This window comes from Saccopteryx leptura, chromosome 3, assembly GCF_036850995.1.
Source record: "Saccopteryx leptura isolate mSacLep1 chromosome 3, mSacLep1_pri_phased_curated, whole genome shotgun sequence".
NCBI classification, from domain to species: Eukaryota; Metazoa; Chordata; class Mammalia; order Chiroptera; family Emballonuridae; genus Saccopteryx; species Saccopteryx leptura.
This window is the reverse complement of record NC_089505.1, coordinates 372,053,670-372,074,366: the sequence shown is the minus strand read 5'-3', so window position 1 is coordinate 372,074,366 and position 20,697 is coordinate 372,053,670. Positions and strand designations below refer to the sequence as shown.

At 61.1% G+C, this 20,697-nt stretch overlaps 2 protein-coding genes across 2 annotated transcripts; both read left to right on the top strand.

Annotated features, from left to right (window-relative positions):
- Positions 1 to 210: 210 nt before the first annotated feature.
- Positions 211 to 3,783, top strand: SCRT1 (scratch family transcriptional repressor 1). The gene is made up of 2 exons (XM_066379822.1): positions 211 to 727; positions 2,721 to 3,783. The coding sequence occupies exons 1-2, from the start codon at positions 613 to 615 to the stop codon at positions 3,653 to 3,655; spliced, it is 1,050 nt and encodes a 349-aa protein (XP_066235919.1). The 5' UTR covers positions 211 to 612; the 3' UTR covers positions 3,656 to 3,783.
- Positions 3,784 to 11,289: 7,506 nt separating this feature from the next.
- On the top strand, positions 11,290 to 20,494 carry DGAT1 (diacylglycerol O-acyltransferase 1). The gene is made up of 17 exons (XM_066379808.1): positions 11,290 to 11,741; positions 16,652 to 16,739; positions 17,682 to 17,722; positions 17,830 to 17,915; positions 17,998 to 18,050; positions 18,226 to 18,331; positions 18,473 to 18,580; positions 18,684 to 18,764; positions 18,857 to 18,960; positions 19,050 to 19,088; positions 19,186 to 19,227; positions 19,295 to 19,339; positions 19,421 to 19,533; positions 19,605 to 19,670; positions 19,743 to 19,830; positions 19,929 to 19,991; positions 20,088 to 20,494. Exons 1-17 carry the CDS (start codon positions 11,518 to 11,520, stop codon positions 20,241 to 20,243), a joined length of 1,503 nt encoding a protein of 500 aa, XP_066235905.1. The 5' UTR covers positions 11,290 to 11,517; the 3' UTR covers positions 20,244 to 20,494.
- The last annotated feature ends 203 nt before the right edge of the window (positions 20,495 to 20,697 follow it).

Genomic DNA, 20,697 nt, shown 5'->3' with positions numbered 1-20,697 from the left:
GCGCTGGCCGCGGTGCTGAAGCTGTCGCCGTTCCCGCCGCCGCCGTGTTCTCCGGGCCCGGCGCCGCCACCCCCGGGGGCATGGGGGGCCGCTGACTGAGGCTCCGCCGCGGCGGCGGGGGGGAGGGGAAGGGGGCCGCGGAGCCGGGCCAGCCCTGCACCCACTCACAGCCTCGGGCCCGGGACGGAGCCGCTCCCCCCCTCCCGCCCCCCCAGCCTCCTCCCCCGCCTGTCCAGGGGCGGCACTGCGGGCTGGGAAGCCGGGACCAGAGGAGGGAAGGAAGGGAGGAAGGAAGGAAGGAAGGAAGAGAGGAGAAGAGAGGAGAGAAGAAGAGAAAAGAAGAAAAGAGGAGAGGAGAGAGAAGAGGCAACACAAGAGGAGTAGAGAAGAGGGAAGGAAGGAAGGAGAAGAGGAGGACCAGGAGGAGAAGAGGAAGTGCAGGCCGGCAGGCAGGAGGAGAGAGGACGGCATTCGTGCGGCAGCATCCAGAGGCCAGAGTGGGGACCCGTGCTGCCTCCGCCGCTCCTCGGATGGTGACGGGGCCTCGCTGCGGCTGCAGCCCCCCCGCGCTCCGGCTCCGCAGGCCCGCAGCGCCGGAGCCCCGCAGGAATCATGCCCAGGTCCTTCCTGGTCAAGAAGGTCAAACTTGACACGTTCTCCTCGGCAGACCTCGAGAGCTCCTACGGGCGCGCCCGCAGCGACCTCGGCGTGCGACTGCACGAGAAAGGTGCGAGCCGGGCTGAGGCTGGGGGCGGTGTGGGCCCCGGGAAGTGCTGGAAGGGGTGGAAGGCCAGACTGTGGGGTGGCGGGGGCAGAAACCCCAGGAAACAGAGCCTAGGGAATCAGACCAGCAGGAGGTGGGGGCCGAAACTAGACTATGGAGGGGCTGAAGATGGGTGGGGGCGGAGGGTGGGAAGACAGGAACGCTGAGACAGGCCAGAACTGGTCCACTGGTCCAAGGCCAGGCCGGGAAAGTGTTCGGTGCAGGAGAGAGGATGGGGAGCAGGGGACAGGAACAGGAAGTACCTAAAGGTCCACACTGACCCACACCATGACCCATGCCGCATGGATACCAGCTGACACAACCGGACCTGGTGGTGCGTGCCGACCCACATCCATAAACCTGGGCCTGCCTCACTAGCCTCTCCTTCTTTGGCAACACCGCTAGGACTGCTTGGTGGGGCCAGCAGAGGAGTGCTGTGAGCCCCAGTGAGTAGGCATGGGATCCAGGGGGGCTGCCCACCTGTCAGGGCAAAGGTACCAGCAGAGGCAGCAGCAGTATCCTCCCTGAAGCCAGGATCAGGCAGAAGGATGTGGGCAGGCGCGCTTTGGGCAGGGGAGGTCCAAAGCGCTGGAGGCAGGCAGGGGGAGACTCTTTGTGTGAGCGTGTCCAAGTTCAAGGACAACTGTTAGCGTGCAGGCAAGGGGTGCCGGGAGTGCCAGCAACATGCAGCAGCTGAACAAGTGTGACCCGCAGGAGCAGGAGCCTGTGTGCACCCATGTGACTGCGTGTGGCCATGTGACTGTGTGCGCTTGTGTGTGACCCTGTATGAGTGTGTGCCTGCCTCCTGTGTGCCACACTACATGGGACCATGGGACTCCGAGGTGGCCGTGTACCCGTGTGATGAGTGACCCTGGCTGAGAGTGTGTATGAGGCGGCTGCATATGTGACCCTGCCTGCGCAGGCGACGTGTTTCAGCATCAGCATGCAGCCCGCCCTGCAAGAGGACTCCGGGGTTGGTGGTGGCTGGGTGTAACCCTGGAGAAGCCAGAGCCTGCCTCGTGTGGGGTGTGCACTTGTGACTGAGGCTGTGAGATTCGTCTTGTGCCACGAGAACAACTGCAGTTGGCAGCATGAATGATGCTTGTCTCTGTCCCTGTGAAGGTGTCCTCTGGTGGATGCCCTGGCACCCTCCCTGGTTGCCTGGCCCGTCTTGGAAAGGCTCCTAGGGGTTAGGGCCTGGGGGAAGAGGGCGATGTGGAACAAGGTGGGACCCAAGGGTGCAGGCTGACCAAAAGGAGCGCAAGGAGAAGCAGAACAGAGGGAGGGAGATGACGCTGGAGCCAGAAGGGGTCAAGTTCAGCGAGTGGGAGACCCAGGAGATGAGAGGGTGGTACCAGCGGGGGCCTGAAGGCCTGTGGGAGGTACCTGTCTCCGTGGCTTCTTGGGGGATCTAGAGGACCAGAGAGGGGCAGCATAAAGACTGGGTGCGAGTTCTGGGGGCCCAAGGGAAGAGCCTGGTGGGAACCCCAAGAGGCGATAGTGAGGGGGTCCCTGGGTGGACAGCCCTGGCTTTGTGCGCTGCGGGTCTGCAGTGTGTTGCATAATCAGAGAAAACTGCTGAAGTGGGGAGAACCCGAGGGGGAGGGGACGGAGGGCGAGGGAAGCGCCGCCCCTCCCCCCTGACCTTGAGGCTCCGCGGAAGGGGGGCAGCCGCACCCGAAGATGCTCTTTCCTCCCCTCGCGAGGGTGGGGCCGCGGGAGGCGGGGGCGGAGCCGGGCTGGGCTCCGTCTCATCTCTCTTCTCTCTTCTCTTCCCCTCCCTGTCGCCTCCATCCTCTCTGCCCCGCGGTCCCTTGGCCCCTTCCCCTTTGTCCTTTCCCTGGTTCCCTCTTCCCGGACCCCGTGTCTCCCGCCGCCCGCCCGTCTGTCCGTGTGTGTCTCGCCCGCTTCCTGGCTCCTTTCCCGCTGTCTGCCTGTCTGTCCGCCTGGCCCTCAGGATACCTCAACGACTACGCGGGGCCTGCCTCCGTCTACGATGGCGACGCCGAGGCGGCCTTGCTTAAAGGGCCCTCCCCGGAGCCCATGTACGCTGCGGCGGTGCGGGGAGAGCTGGGCCCGGCGGCTGCGGGCTCGGCGCCGCCGCCCACCCCGCGCCCGGAGCTGGCCACAGCCGCGGGCGGCTACATCAACGGCGACGCAGCTGTCAGCGAGGGCTACGCGGCCGACGCCTTCTTCATCACTGACGGGCGCTCGCGCCGTAAGGCCGCCAATGCCAACACGGCCGCCGCCCCCTCCACGGCCTCGGCTTCGGCCCCAGACGGCGACGGCGGAGGCGGGGCCGTGGTGGGCGCGCGCGCGGCGGGAGCCGGGGGCCGGGGCGGCACGCGCGCGGGGGCGGGCACCGAGGCGCGCGGGGGGCCCGGGGCCGGCGGCGGCACGGGGGGCCGGCACGCCTGCGGCGAGTGCGGCAAAACGTACGCCACGTCATCGAACCTGAGCCGCCACAAGCAGACGCACCGCAGCCTGGACAGTCAGCTGGCGCGGCGCTGCCCGACGTGCGGCAAGGTGTACGTGTCCATGCCGGCCATGGCCATGCACCTGCTGACGCACGACCTGCGCCACAAGTGCGGCGTGTGCGGCAAGGCCTTCTCCAGGCCCTGGCTGCTGCAGGGCCACATGCGCTCCCACACCGGCGAGAAGCCCTTCGGCTGCGCGCACTGCGGCAAGGCCTTCGCTGACCGCTCCAACCTGCGCGCGCACATGCAGACGCACTCGGCCTTCAAGCACTTCCAGTGCAAGCGTTGCAAGAAGAGCTTCGCGCTCAAGTCCTATCTCAACAAGCACTACGAGTCGGCCTGCTTCAAGGGCGGCGCGGGCGGCAGTGGCCCTGCTGCCCCCGCGCCGCCGCAGGTCAGCCCGGTGGAAGCCTAGGGCGGCGGCGCCTCCGCCAGCAGGGTCGGCTCTCAGCAATACGGGCCCCCAGGGAAGTCTCCGCCGGCGCTCGGGCGGAGGGGCTGGAGGGCGGGCCCTCCTCACAGCAATAGGGGGAGGGGGCCCGGCCCCGCCCCGCCCGCCAGGGGCCTAGTCGGCCCCTTCAAGCAATAGGGTCCCGAGGGGAGACCCACCCCGAGCCCCGTCCCTTCCCCTCCAGGGTGCCCCAGGCTTTTTTTCCCAGCAATAGGGTCGAGGAGACCCAGAACCGAACCTCATACCCGAGTTAGGTTTCTGAAGACAGGGGTGGGGTGAGGTAGGGAAAGTCCCCCTCCTCCCTCCTCTGCGCCCCTGGATCGCGTCGCAGAGACTCAGGTCTTCCCCACCCCTTCCCAAGCTTTCCAGGCCCAGGCCTGGGGCCTAGACGTCCAGGGAGCCAGCTCCTTCCCAGCAGCAGAACCGGGAAGGACCGGGAGCAGGGCCTGCAGAGGCGTCCCGACTCCTCAGTCTTCGCTGAACCCCGGGAGTGTTAGACAGGTTGGGGACCGGGGAGGAAGTCAGACAGCGGCACCCTTTTCCCTCGGGTTCCTTTCGGGGCCTCAGTCCGAGCCGCTCTCACCCTTGCCTCGCATCCTCTGCCAAATCCGAATTCTTCCAGCCCAGCTTCCCGGGCTCTGTCCTTCATCACGAATATAATGACGCATATCGAATCGCATGGACTTATCCGACATCCTCAGATCCCCGTTCCCGCCCTGCCCCGGGGCACCCTCCCTCGTACCCGGGCACTCCGTGTTTGAGGACGGATTCCTGGGGTCTAGCAGGCGGCCTGGGCACGGTCTTCTACACACCTCTCTGTATTCGCTTTGCGGGTAAAGACCCCTGGGGGGGGTTGCGGATGCGTCGGGTTTCCTTCTTTCCGTATTTGTACGTTTTATTTATTACCGATTGCACTCGGGTCAGGAGAGGGGCCCTGAGCCCCATCCTTCCCGCCGACGCCCCGGGCTTGGGAGGTCCAGGATCACTTTCCCCGCCCCCGAGCCGCGCCCCCACCTGGGCCCCGCCTCCTGGGAGCCTCAGGCCCCGCCTCCCAGAGGCCGGCCCCTCCCCGAGGCCCAGGCCCCGCCCCACTCCGTGGCCAACTTCCGCCCGTCTATGCCAAAGCCTCGGCGGCGACTCCGCCCCAAGGGCCCGCCCCATTGGCCGCCGCCTTTGTGACGTCACTGCATGCAGCCCCAGCCCTCCTCCCGTCCCTTCCCGGGGCTGCCCTCTCCTCCTTCCCCCTCTTAGTTAGTCCGATGCCGACTATAGAGCAATAATGCGCACTGCATGCGAAGCTGCCGCCGCCTCTAGAGTTACTGAGAATCAGGTATCCCCCTGCCCTACCCGCCCCTTAGGCCCCTAGATCAGGGACGCTGCGCGGGGCCGGACGCGCAGACTTTCTTTCCCTTCCTACTCCCTACCCGCCCTCCACCCTACGGCAGAGCCCGGCGGTGTAATGGTTTCAGGGGCCAGGGGGGGTGGTTGCCCCCAAGACCCCTCCTTCAATTGCCCATCACCCACTGACTGTTCATTGGGTACCTACTATGTGCCAGGCCCACTGCTGAGTCTGCCTGGGCCACGGCGACCTTTTTTTTTTTTTTTTTGGGGGGGGTGCATTTTCGTGACAGGTGCCCAATGCGATTGGGTGCGCCAGGGACGGCGGCAGATGCAGATCCCTAGACCCACACCCGCGCCCCACCCTCCCCTACCCCGGTGCAGTGCGAGGCACTGTGGGTCTCTGCCTTTGACTTTGGCCTGGCGTTCTCATTTCGGTGGCAAACACCTAGAGCCCCAAGGTCCAGCGCGACCAAGGCCGCCCATACCGACCGCAATACTCCATACTCTGGCTACAGGTTCTGACCTGCTGGGCCAGGGCCCAAGCCCAAACGGAAAGGTGCACGCCGGAGCGTATGACTTAGCCTCATTGCCGTGAGCACCAAGCCTCGCTGCCATCCAACTGCATCCACAGGGGCGGACCCGAGGGCCCGGCAGAGCAGGGCCCACATCCCACCCCCCCCACACCTCAGCTCGGTACCCACACAGCTCCCAAGCCGGGGCCTGTCTGCCTCTATCGGGCACACCCGCATGCACACGCACACACAGGCATCCCACCCCCACGCCTATCAACCTACTTAAGGAGAAGGTCCGAGAGCCGTGTGCCGGCCGGAGCCTTCCGCTTCTCCCCACACCCCGCCGCCGTGGAAAGCCATGGGCCCCCTCCTGCCCCCATAACTAAGCAGCACAATAACCGACTTAGCGAATTCAGGTAGAAGGAACGTTTAGGTAGCACCTATTTTGTACTGATTCTACGAGTAGGGCCCGAGATTGCGGGGGTCCCTCGGGTGGGGGCTGCGGCCGCCGGCCCGCCCCGCCCCCACCCCCGCCTGCGCCCCGCCGCCTTGTATATACTCCCACCCGGAACAGGCCGGGATTTTTACTCGGGCCGCGCCCCTCTTCCGCCCCCGTTTGGGGCCGGGCCGGCCGGACAGACGGACGGACGGACAGACTTCCTTCCTAAGCACAATAGCACCAGCTCCCCGGAGCGCCGCACCTCCACGAGGAGAATAAACGCCACTCTTGATAGAACTTGGAGTGTCGGGCTGATGTATCCAGGGTGGGGCTCGCGCTGCAGGGAGCACTGGGGTCGTCTGGGTGGTGTTGGGGGGGGTGTCTCCCGTTTGGCCGCACCCTAGAGTACGACTGGCACCGGCCCAGCGCGGGGAGTGGCAGAATATTCACGCAGCCCCGAGGGCACGTCGCTGCCTTTCACTAAGATGAGCCTGTGCCTTCTTTTGCAAGAGGGTTGTCTGCTTACCCGGGGAGGGCTCCAAGCCCCAGGAGCACCCCTTTCGCTCAAGGCAAAGCATGTGGCATTTCTTCTGTGGCAGGTGAATGTACTCTATCTACACCAGGAATAGGAGGATGTAGCGACTCCAGCCTGAAGTCAGGCCCAACTCAGATCGGTTCTAGAATGGCCAGAGTCGGTACAGAAGGGCCTCTAGTCCAATGGCCAGAGGTGACCCCACGACTCACCCTGTAGGGGCTCTTTCCGCCCTGGCAGGCCTGACAGCCAGCAGCAAGCCCTCTTTTAAATTTTTTTAAAATGTTTACTTTATTGATTTTAGAGAAAGAGGAAGGGGGAGAGGAGAGACAGGAACATCAGTCTGCTCCTGCATGTGTCCTGACCAGGGATTGAACCAGTCACCTCTGCACTTTGGATCCACGCACTAACCAACTGAGTTATCCCATCAGAGCTAAAAAAAATTATTTTTAAAAATTGTTTAAAGTTTTTTTTATTTTAAAAATTAAAAAAAAAATTAAGACTATTTATTCATTTTAGAGAGGAGAGAGAGAGAAGGGAGGAGGAGCAGGAAGCATCAACTCCCATATGTGCCTTGACCAGGCAAGCCCAGGGTTTTGAACCGGTGACCTCAGCGTTCCAGGTCAAGGCTTTATCCACTGTGCCACCACGAGTCAAGCTAAAAAATATATATATATTATTTATTTTTTGTATTTTTCTGAAGTTGGAAACGGGGAGGTAGTCAGACAGACTCCCGCATGCGCCGACCGGGATCCACCTGGCATGCCCATCAGGGGGCGATGCTCTGCCCATCTGGGGCATTGCTCTGTTGCAACCAGAGCCATTCTAGCGCCTGAGGCAGAGGCCATAGAGCCATCCTCAGCGCCCAGGCCATCCCTGCTCCAATGGCGCCTTGGCTGCAGGAGGGGAAGAGAGAGACAGAGAGGAAGGAGAGGGGGAGGGTGTAGAAGCAGATGGGCGCTTCTCCTGTGTGCCCTGGCCGGGAATGGAACCCGGGACTCCTGCACGCCAGGCTGACGCTCTACCACCTAGCCAACCGGCCAGGGCCAAAAAAAAAAAAAAAATATATATATATATATATATATTTAAAAAATTTTTTAAAGATTTTATTTATTCATTATAGAGAGGGGAGAGAGAAAGATAGAGCGAAGGGGGGAGGAGCAGGAAGCATCAATTCCCATATGTGCCTTGACCAGGCAAGCCCAGGGTCCCAAACCGGCAACCTCAGCGTTTCCAGGTTGACACTTTATCCACTGCACCACCACAGGTCAGGCAAAAAATATTTTTTAATTGATTGATTTTAGAGAGACAGAGAGAGGAAGGGAAAGAGAAAGAGAAAACAAGCGTTCATTTGTTGTTCATTAGTCACTTCCTGGATGTGCCCTGACTGGGGATCCAACCCACACCCTGGGTGTTTCTGGAGGGTGCACTGATCGACTGAGCTAACTGGCCAGGGAACTGGCAACCTCTGTGCTTCTAGATGATGCTCCAACCAACCGAGCTATGCTGCCAGGGCATAATTTTTTATATTTAAAAAAATTTTGAGCCTGACTTGTAGTGGCACAGTGGATAAAGCGTCGACCTGGAAATGCTGAGGTCGCCGGTTTGAAACCCTAGGCTTGCCTGGTCAAGGCACATATGGGAGTTGATGTTTCCAGCTCCTCCCCCCTGTCTCTCTCTCCTCTCTCTCTGTCTCTCTCTGTCTCTCTTCTCTGAAATGAATAAATAAAATAAAATAAAAATTAAAAAAATTTTATTTAAAAAAAAATGTTTTTTGCCCGGTCAAGGCACATATGGGAGTTGAAGCTTCCTGCTCCTCCCCCCTTCTCTGTCTCCTCTAAAATAAATAAATAAGTAAAAAGAATAAAAAACCCCCCAAAAATGGTAAAAAAAATCTCTCTTGGAGATGATTATTAGCAAAAAAAAAATAAAAAAATTTTTTGAGGCCCTGGCCGGTTAGCTCAGCAGTAGAGCGTCGGCCTGGCGTGCAGGAGTCCCGGGTTCGATTCCCGGCCAGGGCACACAGGAGAAGCACCCATCTGCTTCTCCACCCCTCCCCCTCTCCTTCCTCTCTGTCTCTCTCTTCCCCTTCTGCAGCAGAGGCTCCATTGGAGCAAAGATGGCCCGGGCGCTGAAGCTGGCTCTGTGGCCTCTGCCTCAGGCGCTAGAATGGCTCTGGATGCAACAGAGCGACGCGCCAGAGGGGCAGAACATCGCCCTCTGGTGGGCATGCCAGGTGGATCCCGGTCCCAGCTTCAGAAAAATGGAGAAAAAAAAATTTTTTTTTTGAGACAGAAAGAGAGAAAGGGGGAGGGGGAAAGAAAGCATTCATTTATTGTTCCACTCAGTCGTGAATTCATTGGTTGCTTCCTGTGTGTGCCTTGATCGGGGATCAAACCCACAACCTTGTCGTTTTGGGAGGATGCTCTGACTCAGCTAACTGGCCAGGGCCAACAGCAAGCCCTCCTGATGCCAGAGGAGAAAATGGGGATGGATAAGGGTGCGAGGTATGATCCCTTCCTGTTGCCTGCTGCCCACATTCTGACCCTCAGACTGAGGAGGCCTCTGTGGTTCTGGGGAGGAGGTGCCCAGCGATCAGTTTTCAAAACCACCCACAGTCCGTGGGCTCCAGAGAGGATGAGTCAAGTTGAGATGAGGGATGGGGTTGTTCTGGCTGGGGCATGCCCAGGGAAAGGGACCCCCTACCCCAGCAATGCCCTTTGACACCCAGATAGGCAGGCATAAGCGAACAGGCCCAAAGTCTTTAGAGACATGTGGTCAAACAGGTCAGCCCAGGGTCAACACAGCTGTTCCCACCTGGGCAGGTGAGAAGCCCATTCCATCGGGTGGACAGCAGAAGAGCCTGACCTGCAGCAGGTCATCACTGTGGGGGCTCAGATAGGATCCGTCCCCATCTGCTGTTCCTGCCCCTTATCCCACAGGCTGTGCAGAGGTTTTTCTTCAGAACTACTTCCTTAGGCTCATAGTCTGTGCCTTCCCACTGGCTGGCGACCCTGCTTTCCTCACCGTCAGGTCCAGTGCTGGTCCTAGGTATCCCTCCTGCCCTTCCGCACCCCCCTCCCCAAGTCCACTCTGGTCACTTTACTCCTGCCAGTACTTGCCAGCCCACAGCGTGGAGCCAGGATGTGGATACAGCCATCTGCCTCCCACACAACCCTTCACTCCTCACTGGTTATTGCATTCAGCCTCTACGAGCCTACTGGTAGCCCCAGCCGTCCATCTCTTCTGCTAATCGGCATGCCAGCCCCGGGCCATCCCTCTAGTTTTTGACACTGTATTGGAGAAGGGCGAGGCCTGAAGGCACGAGTGGAGATGTGGGCGGCAGTGCAGAGCTTTCCTGTTCGCTGCCAGGTAGATGGAGTGAGGAGGAACTGGCAGTGTTCCCAGGGCTCACACCTGCTGTCTGGCTTCCCAAGAGAGCCCTCTCTTTTGTCCTCCCTTCCCTGGGATGAGTACTGAGAAAGGCCTAGCTCAGTAGAAGAACGTTCTGGGAGACTGGATAGGAGATAGGGCTGGTCCTGACCCATAGAGGCTGGGCCACGTGGGCACACGAGGACCTGTTCCCTTCAAGCAGGCTACTTGGAGATACCTGCCAGGTAACGATGGCAGGCTGGCATCAAGGCCAGAAGGTCCGGTGGTAGCAAGAATGTATCACCAGGGTGCCTGGGCACCGTCTCATATAAGTGGTGGTGAGGTTCGAACCAGGCCCATAAGAGAGGCCACTGACCTCAAGTGAGACTCTCGGTTTGCTTCCAGAGAGGTACTCTCTCAGAATAGCTAATGGGCTCTGCTGCTACAGGGGTTTTTTTGGTAAACCAGACCTGAGCTCCCAGTAAGTCCCGGAACCCCGAGATCCAAGATGCTCACACTCCATGCCCCGCGCAAGATGCAGGTCAAGCCAAGGTGGGGCGCGGACTTGCCGCTCGCTCGCAGGCCGCATTCTGCGGTTGTCACGGTGGGTTGTTGATTTCACGACAGCGGCGATCGCACAGATTGTATATTCAATGAGACAGAAGCCTCTGGGTCCTTGCGACCCGGCACCCCAGGCTCCCTACGCCCTGGCCAAACTGACCCGGGTGGGAAACAGAGGGGAGGCCGGGCAGGTTTGCGTAGGCGAGCAGAAGGGGGGGCCGGTTGGAGAGGGCGTGCCGGGACGTGGCCACTCCGGGTGCCTGCACCCGCTCCCTGACCCACCCAGTCGGGTCCTGGAAGTCGGCGGACACGGTGGGCGTCCCGGGGACGCTGGGCCTGGGTCTTTCTGCCCCTCTCTTCTCTGACCTGGAGCTTGTCTGACAACCTAAGTCGAGGAGAAGGGGTGCCTGCGCGGTAACTACGATCGTGCTCAGCGAGATGCGCGCTCAGGCACCAACCAGCTGGGTGGAAGGAGAAGCGAGACCCCGAGGCCAGGGCTTTGGCCGGCGGCAGGACGGTCACGCACGACGCGTTTCATAACTAACCTCCATCCCCACACTCCGCGCCTATGTTGACGGAGTGGGCCATGGGGCAGGCAAGCGGCCAGGGGAGGCGCGGAGCTGGCGGCAAGCCAGCGTGTCCGGGAACACGCCCAGACCGGGAGCAGAAGGATCTGCTGCAGCCCTGGAGCCGGAGCTGGAGTCGGAGCTGGAGCCGGGCGACTACGACTCCCAGGGTGCCCCGCGCCGGCAGACTACGACTCCCAGGGTGCTCCGCGCCGGGCGACCACGGCTCCCAGGGTACCCCGCGCGCCCGCGGGCTACAAATGGGCGCTCGCCTTGGCCGCCGCTAGTTAGCGGTTCTCGGAGCAACGCGGCTGCCAGCCGTGGGCGCACTCGGCGAGCGGGCGCGCGCTGATTGGAGGCGCGGGCCGGCGCGCGGGGTACGGCGGCCGGCAGGGGGCGGCGGCGGCGGCGGTTGGCCTTGGGTCCGGAGGCGGGGCCGCGGGCCTCGGGCGCTGAGAGCCCGGCGGGCCACGACTCGGCCGCGGTAGGGTGTGAGCTGGACTATGGGTGACCGCGGCGGCGTGGGCTCCCGGCGCCGGAGGACGGGGTCGCGGACCTCGAGCCAGGGCGGCGGCAGCCCCATCGCAGCGGCAGAAGAGGTGCGGGACGTGGGCGCCGGAGGGGACGCGCCGGCTCCGGCTCCGGCCCCGACCCCGACCCCGATCCCGTCCCCGGACAAGGACAAGGACGGAGAAACCGACGTGGGCAGCGGCCCCAGGGAACTGAGGTAGTGGTGCCATTGACTCATAACCTCTGACCTCTGACCCGGCCCCCTGCCACCCTCCTCGGTCCCCCCCACCCCCGGGAGTGGCCGCAGCAGCGTGAGCTTCGAGTTCGAGAGCCTGGCCTCCGGACTTCGCGTGGACAGCTGTGCCCGTAGGGCACCCACGGGGAAACTGAGGCCTAGGCATGGGTGGAGGGTCGCCTGCTGAGGTCACTAGGGTTGGGGGCGCAGCCCCAGCGTGCAGACCCTCCTCCGTGTGTGCATCCGCAGGGCTGTGCGCCCTGATGCTCCTTCCCAGGGCGAGTCGGGAGCCGGGCGCCTTCTGCGGGCCGGTTCCAGCCATGCACGAGTTTCGTCTCTCTGGAAGGAGAGGGATGGGATCGGGTAATCTGTGATGGAGGGGGTTCCTCTGGAGAACTAGGAGGTGTGCCCTGGAGGAGGGTGGGCCCCCGGGGGTGAGGTCCAGCAGCAGACGGGCTGCCTGAGCCTGAGGACAGGAGCAGGGGGCAGTGAGAGTCTTTCTTGTCGGCTTCTCTTCCATCCCTCCCCCGGTGCTTGGCTGGCCTGGGGGCCCATCTTATGGTACCGGAACCAGTGCTTGCTGTAGGGAGGCAGTTGGGTCCTGGTTGAGCTACAGAGGTGTTTGAAGTGGGCCCACCCACAGGTGAAGGACTGACAGGAAGGGGTGAAGGAAGCAAGCTGAGGCTGATTGGGGGGAAGAAAGGGGGACCGGGACTCCCTGGACACTGGCTTCCTCTTCCCAGCTGGCTCCAAGTGGTTCCTTTGCCACCCTCAAGCCTTCATCTTGGCACAGGGGCCTTTGGGGGCTCTGGCTTTGGGAGCAGCGTCAGGACTAGAGATGATTGAGGAGGAAGTGGGAAATCGGTCAGTTGGTTGGCAAGGATTTGCTGTCTTAGTAAACAAGAACTGAGGCTTTCTTCATGGAACACCCTGGGGAGGGGGTGGGCAAAGGCAGCTGGGGTGTGGGCACTGTCCCTGCCCTTGGAGTGCTCACAGTCCACCTGAGAGATAAGATAATTTCAGCAGTGAGCCCTGTGAGCAAAGGTCAGACATGAAGTTCATGAAGGCTTGGTCCTAGAGGAGGGTGTTCTGCTGAGAGGGTTCTTGCTTCTTGTGGGGTGCTGCTGAGGGAGGCTGCAAAGAAGGGGTGTTCTAGAGTACCCTGTCTTAGCTCCCCAAGTTATCCTCGCCAGGGAGCAGGGGCATGGCTAGCATGATCACCCTCTGAAGGAGTGGTAATTGGGCCCTTTTTTGTGAGATGGGGTGGCTGTAGGCCAAGCTGGCAGTGAGATGGGCAGTCACTTTCCTCCTCCGCATGGGTCAGGTGGCCAGAAGCCTCTCCTGTGCTTTTGCTAGCTGGGCAGAGTGGGTGGGATCCCTTTCTGCCCATCCTGGACATCTGGACCCCTGGGAAGACAAGCAGTAGATGGCAGGAACAGGCCTGCCCAGGGTTGGAGGGGGAGCTAGTGATCACAGTCCCCTCCTGGTTTCCAGGATATGCAGGGTCTGTGTGCCTGTCCCGCAAACCAGGATGCCACAGGTTTGGGGTTCCCTGGGACTGAAGCCATGATTTGGGGGATGGCAGAGCCTGCCTTGCTCTGGCTGCCTTCCTAGGATTTGGCCTCTGGCACACCTCCTCCTTGTCATCCTTCTCTAACCTGGCTGTCCTCCTCCCTTCCACTCTCCCTTCCTCCTGACCTCCTCCCTACACTTCCTGCTCACTGTGGCCTGGGCAGGTGGGTCGGGCTCTGGGTGTGAGCTCTTCTTTTCAGCCCGGGACCAGGGTGTGGCTGTAGGGCCGGAAGGAGAGGGCACCCTTTTTTGTTCTGCCTGTGGCTGACTCCTTCCTGGAGCTCCACACACCTTCCCGTGCCAGGCAGGGCCTTCTGGTTGTGGTGTTTGTTTCTGGGGTGTCTTCTGCCTCTCCCTTTCCAGCAGGGACTGAGGATGTGGGGAGCCCACTTAGCCACCGTGCACCCCAGGACTTGGTCCAGAGGCCGGGTGGAGGAAGTGCTGAGGGGGTGGCAGCTGGAAGGGGAGCTGGCACTCTACTCCCTCTTTGCTCTGCTTGGCCCAGGAGCTGGACCATGTGGTCCCAGGCGTGGTTCACCCTTAGGGGCTGTTCCTGTGGGCAAGCTTTGACCTCACTGAGCCTCAGTTTCACTGTGTCCCTTCTTCCCAATGTTGATGTGAGGGTTGCATGAGGTGATGTGTGATGAGTTAGAAGGGCCTTGTTGGCTGGGTGGACCTGGGGAATGGGCATGGGACCACTGCAGGGCACAGAGGCATGGGTAAGCCCCCTACAGTAGGGGAGAGGATGATAGAGACAACTGTGGCATGGTGGCCATATCCTGCCTCCTGTGCCAGTGTGCTTCTCTGCTGTCTGGTCCACTCAGCTGGTCCACTCAGCTGGTGAGGCTGAGCCTTTGCGGGCATTGGTGGACAGTGGGCTTCCTCCCCTGGGTCGGGGCCTCTGATCTGTGGGTTGCCTGGGGTTGAGGATAATCGGGAGGCCTGTAGGGCAGCTGGGGAAAGTCTGAAAAGGTTCCATAACATTATATGTGTCAGATTGGGAAATTGACACCCTTTTTTCTCCATCCCCATTTTCTTCTTTTCTTTCTTTTTTTTAAAGATTGTATTTTTGGCCTGACCTGTGGTGGCGCAGTGGATAAAGTGTCAACCTGGAAACGCTGAGGTTGCCGGTTCAAAACCCTGGGCTTGCCTGGTCAAGGCACATATGGGAGTTGATGCTTCCAGCTCCTCCCCCCTTCTCTCTCTCTCTCTCTCTCTCTCTCTCTCTCTCTCTCTCTCTCCCCTCTCTATAATGAATAAATAAAATCTAAAAAAAAAAAAAAATGATTGTATTTTTGTTCATACAAAGAGAGGGGGAGAAAGAGAGAGAGAACGAGAGAGAGAGAGAGAAGGGAGGAGCAGGAAGCATCAACTCCCATATGTGCCTTGACCAGGCAAGCCAAGGGTTTTGAACCAGCAACCTCAGTGTTCCAGGTCGACATTTTATCCACTGCGCCACCACAGGTCAGGCTCCACCCCATTTTCATCTTAGAGATTGTCACAAATAAAGGCAGCATAGTCTTGGTTGACCAAAGGGGGCAGGAGTCACAGTGTTGTGAAAGCCCCATGGGGGTGCCCAGCCAGCATCTCAAGAGATGGCTTTGGGTGAGTTCCAGTAGGGAGCTGGGTTGTCAGACCCCTGCTTGCTTTGTGGAAAGGCAGATGCAGAGACTTAGGGAGAAGAGGGCCTTGGGTAGAGATCACAGCTTCACTGTAAGGCCCAGGAGGGACCCGGAAGGTGGATGCAACGAGGCCAGGCCTGAGGCTGGGAGAGGCAGGTGGGTGAGGTGAGTTGCAGACCTTGGTCTGGGGAGGCAGTGGTGACTTGTCCGCACTGCTCTGGCTGAAGGATCTTTTTATTTATTTATTTAATTTAATTTTATTTTTTACAGGGACAGAGAGTCAGAGAGAGGGATAGACAGGGACAGACAGGAACAAAGAGAGATGAGAAGCATCAATCATCAGTTGAACCTTAGTTGTTCATTGATTGCTCTCTCATATGTGCCCTGACTCTGGGGCTACAGCAGACTGAGTAACCCCTTGCTCGAGCCAGAGACCTTGGGTCCAAGCTGGTGAGCTTTTTGCTCAAACCAGATGAGCCCACGCTCAAGCTGGCGACCTCAGGGTCTTGAACCTGGGTGCTCCGCATCCCAGTCCAATGCTCTATCCACTGGGCCACCACCTGGTCAGGCCTGGCTGAAGAATCTTGAGCAGTGTCTTTGCTTCTTGGCCCCTCGCCTCCCAGCTGGGTGCTGACCCCCGTTGTAGCCAGGCTTGCCACTGGGGCAGGGCCAGCTCTAAGGAGCTGTGGTGCCCACTTCCCCCATCTGGGTACTTCTTAAGGCAGAGATGGGTGTATGCAGGAGGGAAGGGAGGCCCTGGCCTCACCTCTTACAAAACTGGAGGTCTTGCTCAATGTTGTATGGGGCTTCCGACTGGCATGCTGCTGGTGTGTCCCCTCCTCCACCTCTGCGTTACCCTGAAGATCAGGCAGCAGTGTGTGTGTCTGTCCCCCAACCCTAGCCCTGGGTGGGAGCAACCCTGCATGCTTCTGTGGGAGACTCCCCATCGCCAGGTGCCTAGCCCATAGTGGCATTCCTCTCAGCCCCCTCGCCCAGCAGGGAGCACAGTGCTTACCAGGTCCTGAGAACCTGTGGTTGGACTGGGATAGGCTGTGACTTCTCAGAGCAGTTGGAGGCCATGAGTGCATGAGGGCTGGCCCAGCTCTGCTCCTCAGGTCAGATCAGCCTGGCTGCCCAGCTGACCCTTGGCCTGGTTCCCTGTGCCCACTCAGACTTGTGGAGGCCAAGTGTGGCGAGGAGGTGGTTTGAGGTGGGGGTCCCTCAGCTTACTGTGTGGTGGGTGGGCTAACTGAGCAAGGTGCATTTGCCCCTCCCCGCCCCCACATCTGTCCAGCATTGCTGGAGTGCGGGGTGGGCTTCCCAGATCCATGGGGTGGACTCTTCTTGTGGATCCGTCACTACTCCATAGCCAGTGTGGGTGGCAGTGGCTGGAGGCCTCTGGGTGAGCTCTGGGCTGGGCAGGGCCGGCTTGCTCCTGTTTGTGGCATGTCCCTGCCCAGCGCCTGGAAGGGCATGCCCAGGTGGTCCTGAGAACTGGGTCCTGCCTGGCTCCTTTCAGACTGTAAATGGGAAGTAGTGTGTGTGTGCGAGTGTGGACCACAGCGGCTGGGCTGGGCTGGACAGATTGCACAGAGCGAGGGCTGGATTTGGCTGGTCTCTCAGGTGTCTGCCAGGGCCTGACCTAGAGGTGTGGGCAGCTTCTGCCTGCCTGAGGTTCTCCATCTCCTGCACTGCCAGGTGCCACCGCCTGCAGGACTCTCTGTTCAGCTCAGACAGTGGCTTCAGCAACTACCGCGGCATCCTGAATTGGTGTGTGGTGATGCTGGTGAGTAGGGTGGGGGCTTGGTGGGGTTCCACGGGGGCTCGTCTCTCTCTGGGCACAGCTCATGTGGCTGGGGTTTGTGTGGGGTTTGCGTTGTGAACTGTGGCTGAGGGGCACTGGGGACAGGAGGGGTGGTGGGCTGCGGGGTGTGGATGGGGTGCTCTGTGGGAATGGGGTTTCTGGGGAAGCATGAGTGAATGGTCTTGGGGTCCAAGAAGAATCCGCTCTGCTCCTGAATGGCCCGGGGCCAGCAGGGATGGGAAGTTGGCTTTTGGACTCAGTACAGCAACTCAGGCCACAGCTTCACAGGCCTGTAGCCCCTCTCCCTTGGCCTGGGTTCCGGGTACCCCCCTCCCAGGAAGGTGTCTCCGCCTCACCCTGTGGCCTGGCTGAGGACCCTGCCTCTAGGACCAGTCCATGCTGGTACCCTTGTGGCGGTTGAGCCAGCAGTCCTGGCCCAGAAGCGGCTGGAGTCCAGGGCTCAAAGGGGCAGCATGCAGGGCGGGGCAGGGGACAAAGGCCTGTGTGGGCCCAGCCCCCACCACTTAGGGCTGATGTGGCCCCAGGCTTTCGACTCTCACCCCAACATGACACGCCTGCCTCTGTGTCAAAGGCAAGGCTTCTGTGTGGAGGGGCTCTAGGCACACCCACGCCCTCCCTGCATGGAGTTCCAGGAGGCACACTGCCTGGTGGGTGAGAGGCTGGTTGGTCAAGGGGACTTCAGCAGATGATGTGTCCTGTTCTCTGGAGGCCATTTCTGGTCTGTGCTGGGTTTGTCAAGAGGCAGCGTTCAGGAAAGGCCCTTGGCAGCTGGCAGCACTCTTGTGCAGCTCTTGGGCCTGCCTGGCCCTTGGCACAGCCCCGCAGCCTCTCCCCTGCTTCCGAGCCTCTGCAGATGTGCTGTGCGCTCAGGGCTGCCTCTGTGCCCTCCCCGCTCTCTTGCAGATCTTGAGCAATGCACGGTTGTTTTTGGAGAACCTCATCAAGTGAGTGTCTTCCCCTGGGCCCTGGCCCCACCTCGGAGGCCCAGTCACACTCGCTGCCAGCTCGGGCCCTCCTTACCTGCTCAGGCCCTCATTCCCCCAACCCCCAGGTATGGCATCCTGGTGGACCCCATCCAGGTGGTGTCTCTGTTCCTAAAGGACCCCTACAGCTGGCCTGCCCTATGCCTGGTTATTGGTGAGCTGGGCACAAAGGAGGGCCTTGGGTGGGGACAAGGCCCACCCGGACCTGAACCCGCCCTATGGTCTTCTGTCCTCAGTGGCCAATGTCTTTGCCGTGGCTGCCTTCCAGGTGGAGAAGCGCCTGGCGGTGGTAAGCAGTGTCCTCATGCCCTTGCCTTGGCCCGGGCACACTGCCCCACTGCACTAGGCTGAGCATGGCTGCCCTGGGGTGGGGGGCTGCCCCCTAGGCCTGGCAGTCTTTCCCCAGGGAGACTCCCTGTACAGGGAATGGGGGCCCTGGCTGAGCACTGCTCCCTCTGCCCCAGGGGGTGCTGACGGAACAGGAAGGGCTGTTGCTGCACGTGGTCAACCTGGCCACCATCCTCTGCTTCCCAGCGGCCGTGGCCTTCCTGCTGGAGTCCATCACTCCAGGTGCACCCCCATCCACCCTTGTCCCAGCCTGCCTGGGTGGACTTCAGGAGAGGCCAGGCCAGCCTCAGGGGTTGGCTGCCTGTGGCTGTGGCTCTCCTGTGGGTGGTGAGGGAGGCCACAGCCTGCGCCTCTCTCTTGCAGTGGGCTCGGTGCTGGCCCTGATGGTGTACACCATCCTCTTCCTCAAGCTGTTCTCCTACCGGGACGTCAACCTGTGGTGCCGAGAGCGCAGGGCTCAGGCCAAGTCTGGTGAGGGGTCTGCCGGCCACGGGCGGGGGGTGGGGGGGGGGCTGCCTGCCGGCCACAGGGGGAGGGCCTCATCTTCCCTCCCGCCTCCCCCCCCTCCCCCCAGCCTCTGCAGGTAAGAAGGCCAATGGCGGGGCAGCCCAGCGCACAGGCACCGTGAGCTATCCGGATAACCTGACCTACCGTGGTGAGGAGCCTTCCAGGCGGGCTATAGGTGGTCAGGGACCTGGCCGGGCCAGCAGGCCAGGCCCTGGTGCCAGCCTTGCCCTCCCGTTCCAGACCTGTACTACTTCCTCTTTGCCCCGACGCTGTGTTACGAGCTCAACTTTCCCCGCTCCCCCCGCATCCGAAAGCGCTTCCTGCTGCGGAGGCTCTTTGAGATGGTGAGGCTGGAGGCTGAGGGGCTCGAGGGCCAGGTGGGGGCTGCCAGGTGCTGGAGGACTCAGCCTGTTGCTCTCTGCTTCCTCCGCAGCTGTTCTTCACCCAGCTCCAGGTGGGGCTGATCCAACAGGTACGTGGGGCAGGACAGGACGGGGTGGGGTGCGGTGGGGTGGGTGGAGGGATCTCGCCTGTGTGGAGTGGAGCTGACGCTGTGCCCTCCTTCGCAGTGGATGGTCCCCACCATTCAGAACTCCATGAAGCCCTTCAAGGTGAGCATCCAGCTCCTGGGGCTGGGGCTGGGGGCCCCAGGGAGTTGGCTGAGCTTTGTCCCCACAGGACATGGACTACTCGCGCATCATTGAGCGTCTCCTGAAGCTGGCGGTGAGCAGGCTGGGTGGTGGAGCTGGGCATGGGGGTGGGTGGGGCGAGGGGTTCTGGAACCTGGCACCATCTTGCCCCTAGGTCCCCAACCACCTCATCTGGCTCATCTTCTTCTACTGGCTCTTCCACTCCTGCTTAAATGCCGTGGCCGAGCTCATGCAGTTTGGAGACCGCGAGTTCTACCGGGACTGGTGGTGCGTGATCTTGGGGGCGGGGGCGGGGGCTGGTCTCAGCCCCATCTGATCTCCTGCTGCCTCTTTCCCAGGAACTCTGAGTCTGTCACCTACTTCTGGCAGAACTGGAATATCCCTGTACACAAGTGGTGCATCAGGTGGGTGTGGGCGTGAGGGTGGTGGGCGGTGGGTGGTCCTGGGCACCTGTCTATGGCTTCCTACCCCCCCAGACACTTCTACAAGCCAATGCTCCGGCGGGGCAGTAGCAAGTGGGTCGCCAAGATGGGGGTGTTCCTGGCCTCGGCCTTCTTCCACGAGGTCAGTGCTCTGTGGGCCTCCTGCCTTGGGCCTAGAGCTGGGGTGGCTGCAGCCCTGAGGAACTGGCTGACACTCTTCCCTCCCTCCCTCCCTCCCAGTACCTGGTGAGCATCCCTCTGCGCATGTTCCGCCTCTGGGCCTTCACCGGCATGATGGCTCAGGCGAGTACCTCGTGGCCTCCTCACCCACCCTTCACCTGTGGCTGGGGCAGCCAACCCTGGGTCACCAGTCAGCTGACCATGTGCCCTTGTCCCCAGATCCCACTGGCCTGGATAGTGAGCCGTTTTTTCCGTGGCAACTATGGCAACGCAGCTGTGTGGTTGTCGCTCATCATCGGGCAGCCAATAGCTGTGCTCATGTACGTCCACGACTACTACGTGCTCCACCACGAGGCCCAGTCAGCGGGGGTCTGACCGCTCCACCCACATTCCTCACTGCCCCAACACCTGTCTCACTGCCCATGACCAGAGCCCACCCCCACCTATGTGCTGGGGAGGGGCTGGCTGCCAATAGCCTCCTCCTGGCCCTCAGGAGGCCTCTCTGCCCCTATGGGGCTTCCTCCTGCCCCCTCAGGAATGGGAGACCTGGCACAGGCCAGAGCCTGAGGAATCTGCTGATCCTGCCCAAGGGTATGAGGGTGTCAATAAAGTACTGTCCAGAATGACCTCAGCGTGCTGAGGGTACCACGCTGGCTGGAAATGAGAATCCACACCACATGGTCCCACAGGGCTGTGGGGCAGCTGCTCTGGGGCTTGGATTCCATGGGCCTTCAGAGCCTGTGCCCTGGGAGGGGCTGTCCAGCTGCAGAAGGTAGTGCCCTCAGCGGGGGAGGGGTGTGAAGGGCAGATGTCAAGAGTCAGGCAGACC

Excerpts from the sequence above, each read along its gene's own strand:
- SCRT1 (XM_066379822.1), top strand. The coding sequence starts at position 613 with ATGCCCAGGTCCTTCCTGGTCAAGAAGGTCAAACTTGACACGTTCTCC. Across the intron at positions 728-2,720 it reads CGTGCGACTGCACGAGAAAG|GATACCTCAACGACTACGCG; the intron begins GTGCGAGCCGGG and ends CCTGGCCCTCAG.
- DGAT1 (XM_066379808.1), top strand. The coding sequence starts at position 11,518 with ATGGGTGACCGCGGCGGCGTGGGCTCCCGGCGCCGGAGGACGGGGTCG. Across the intron at positions 17,916-17,997 it reads TGCCCTATGCCTGGTTATTG|TGGCCAATGTCTTTGCCGTG; the intron begins GTGAGCTGGGCA and ends TTCTGTCCTCAG. Across the intron at positions 19,534-19,604 it reads GAGTTCTACCGGGACTGGTG|GAACTCTGAGTCTGTCACCT; the intron begins GTGCGTGATCTT and ends CCTCTTTCCCAG.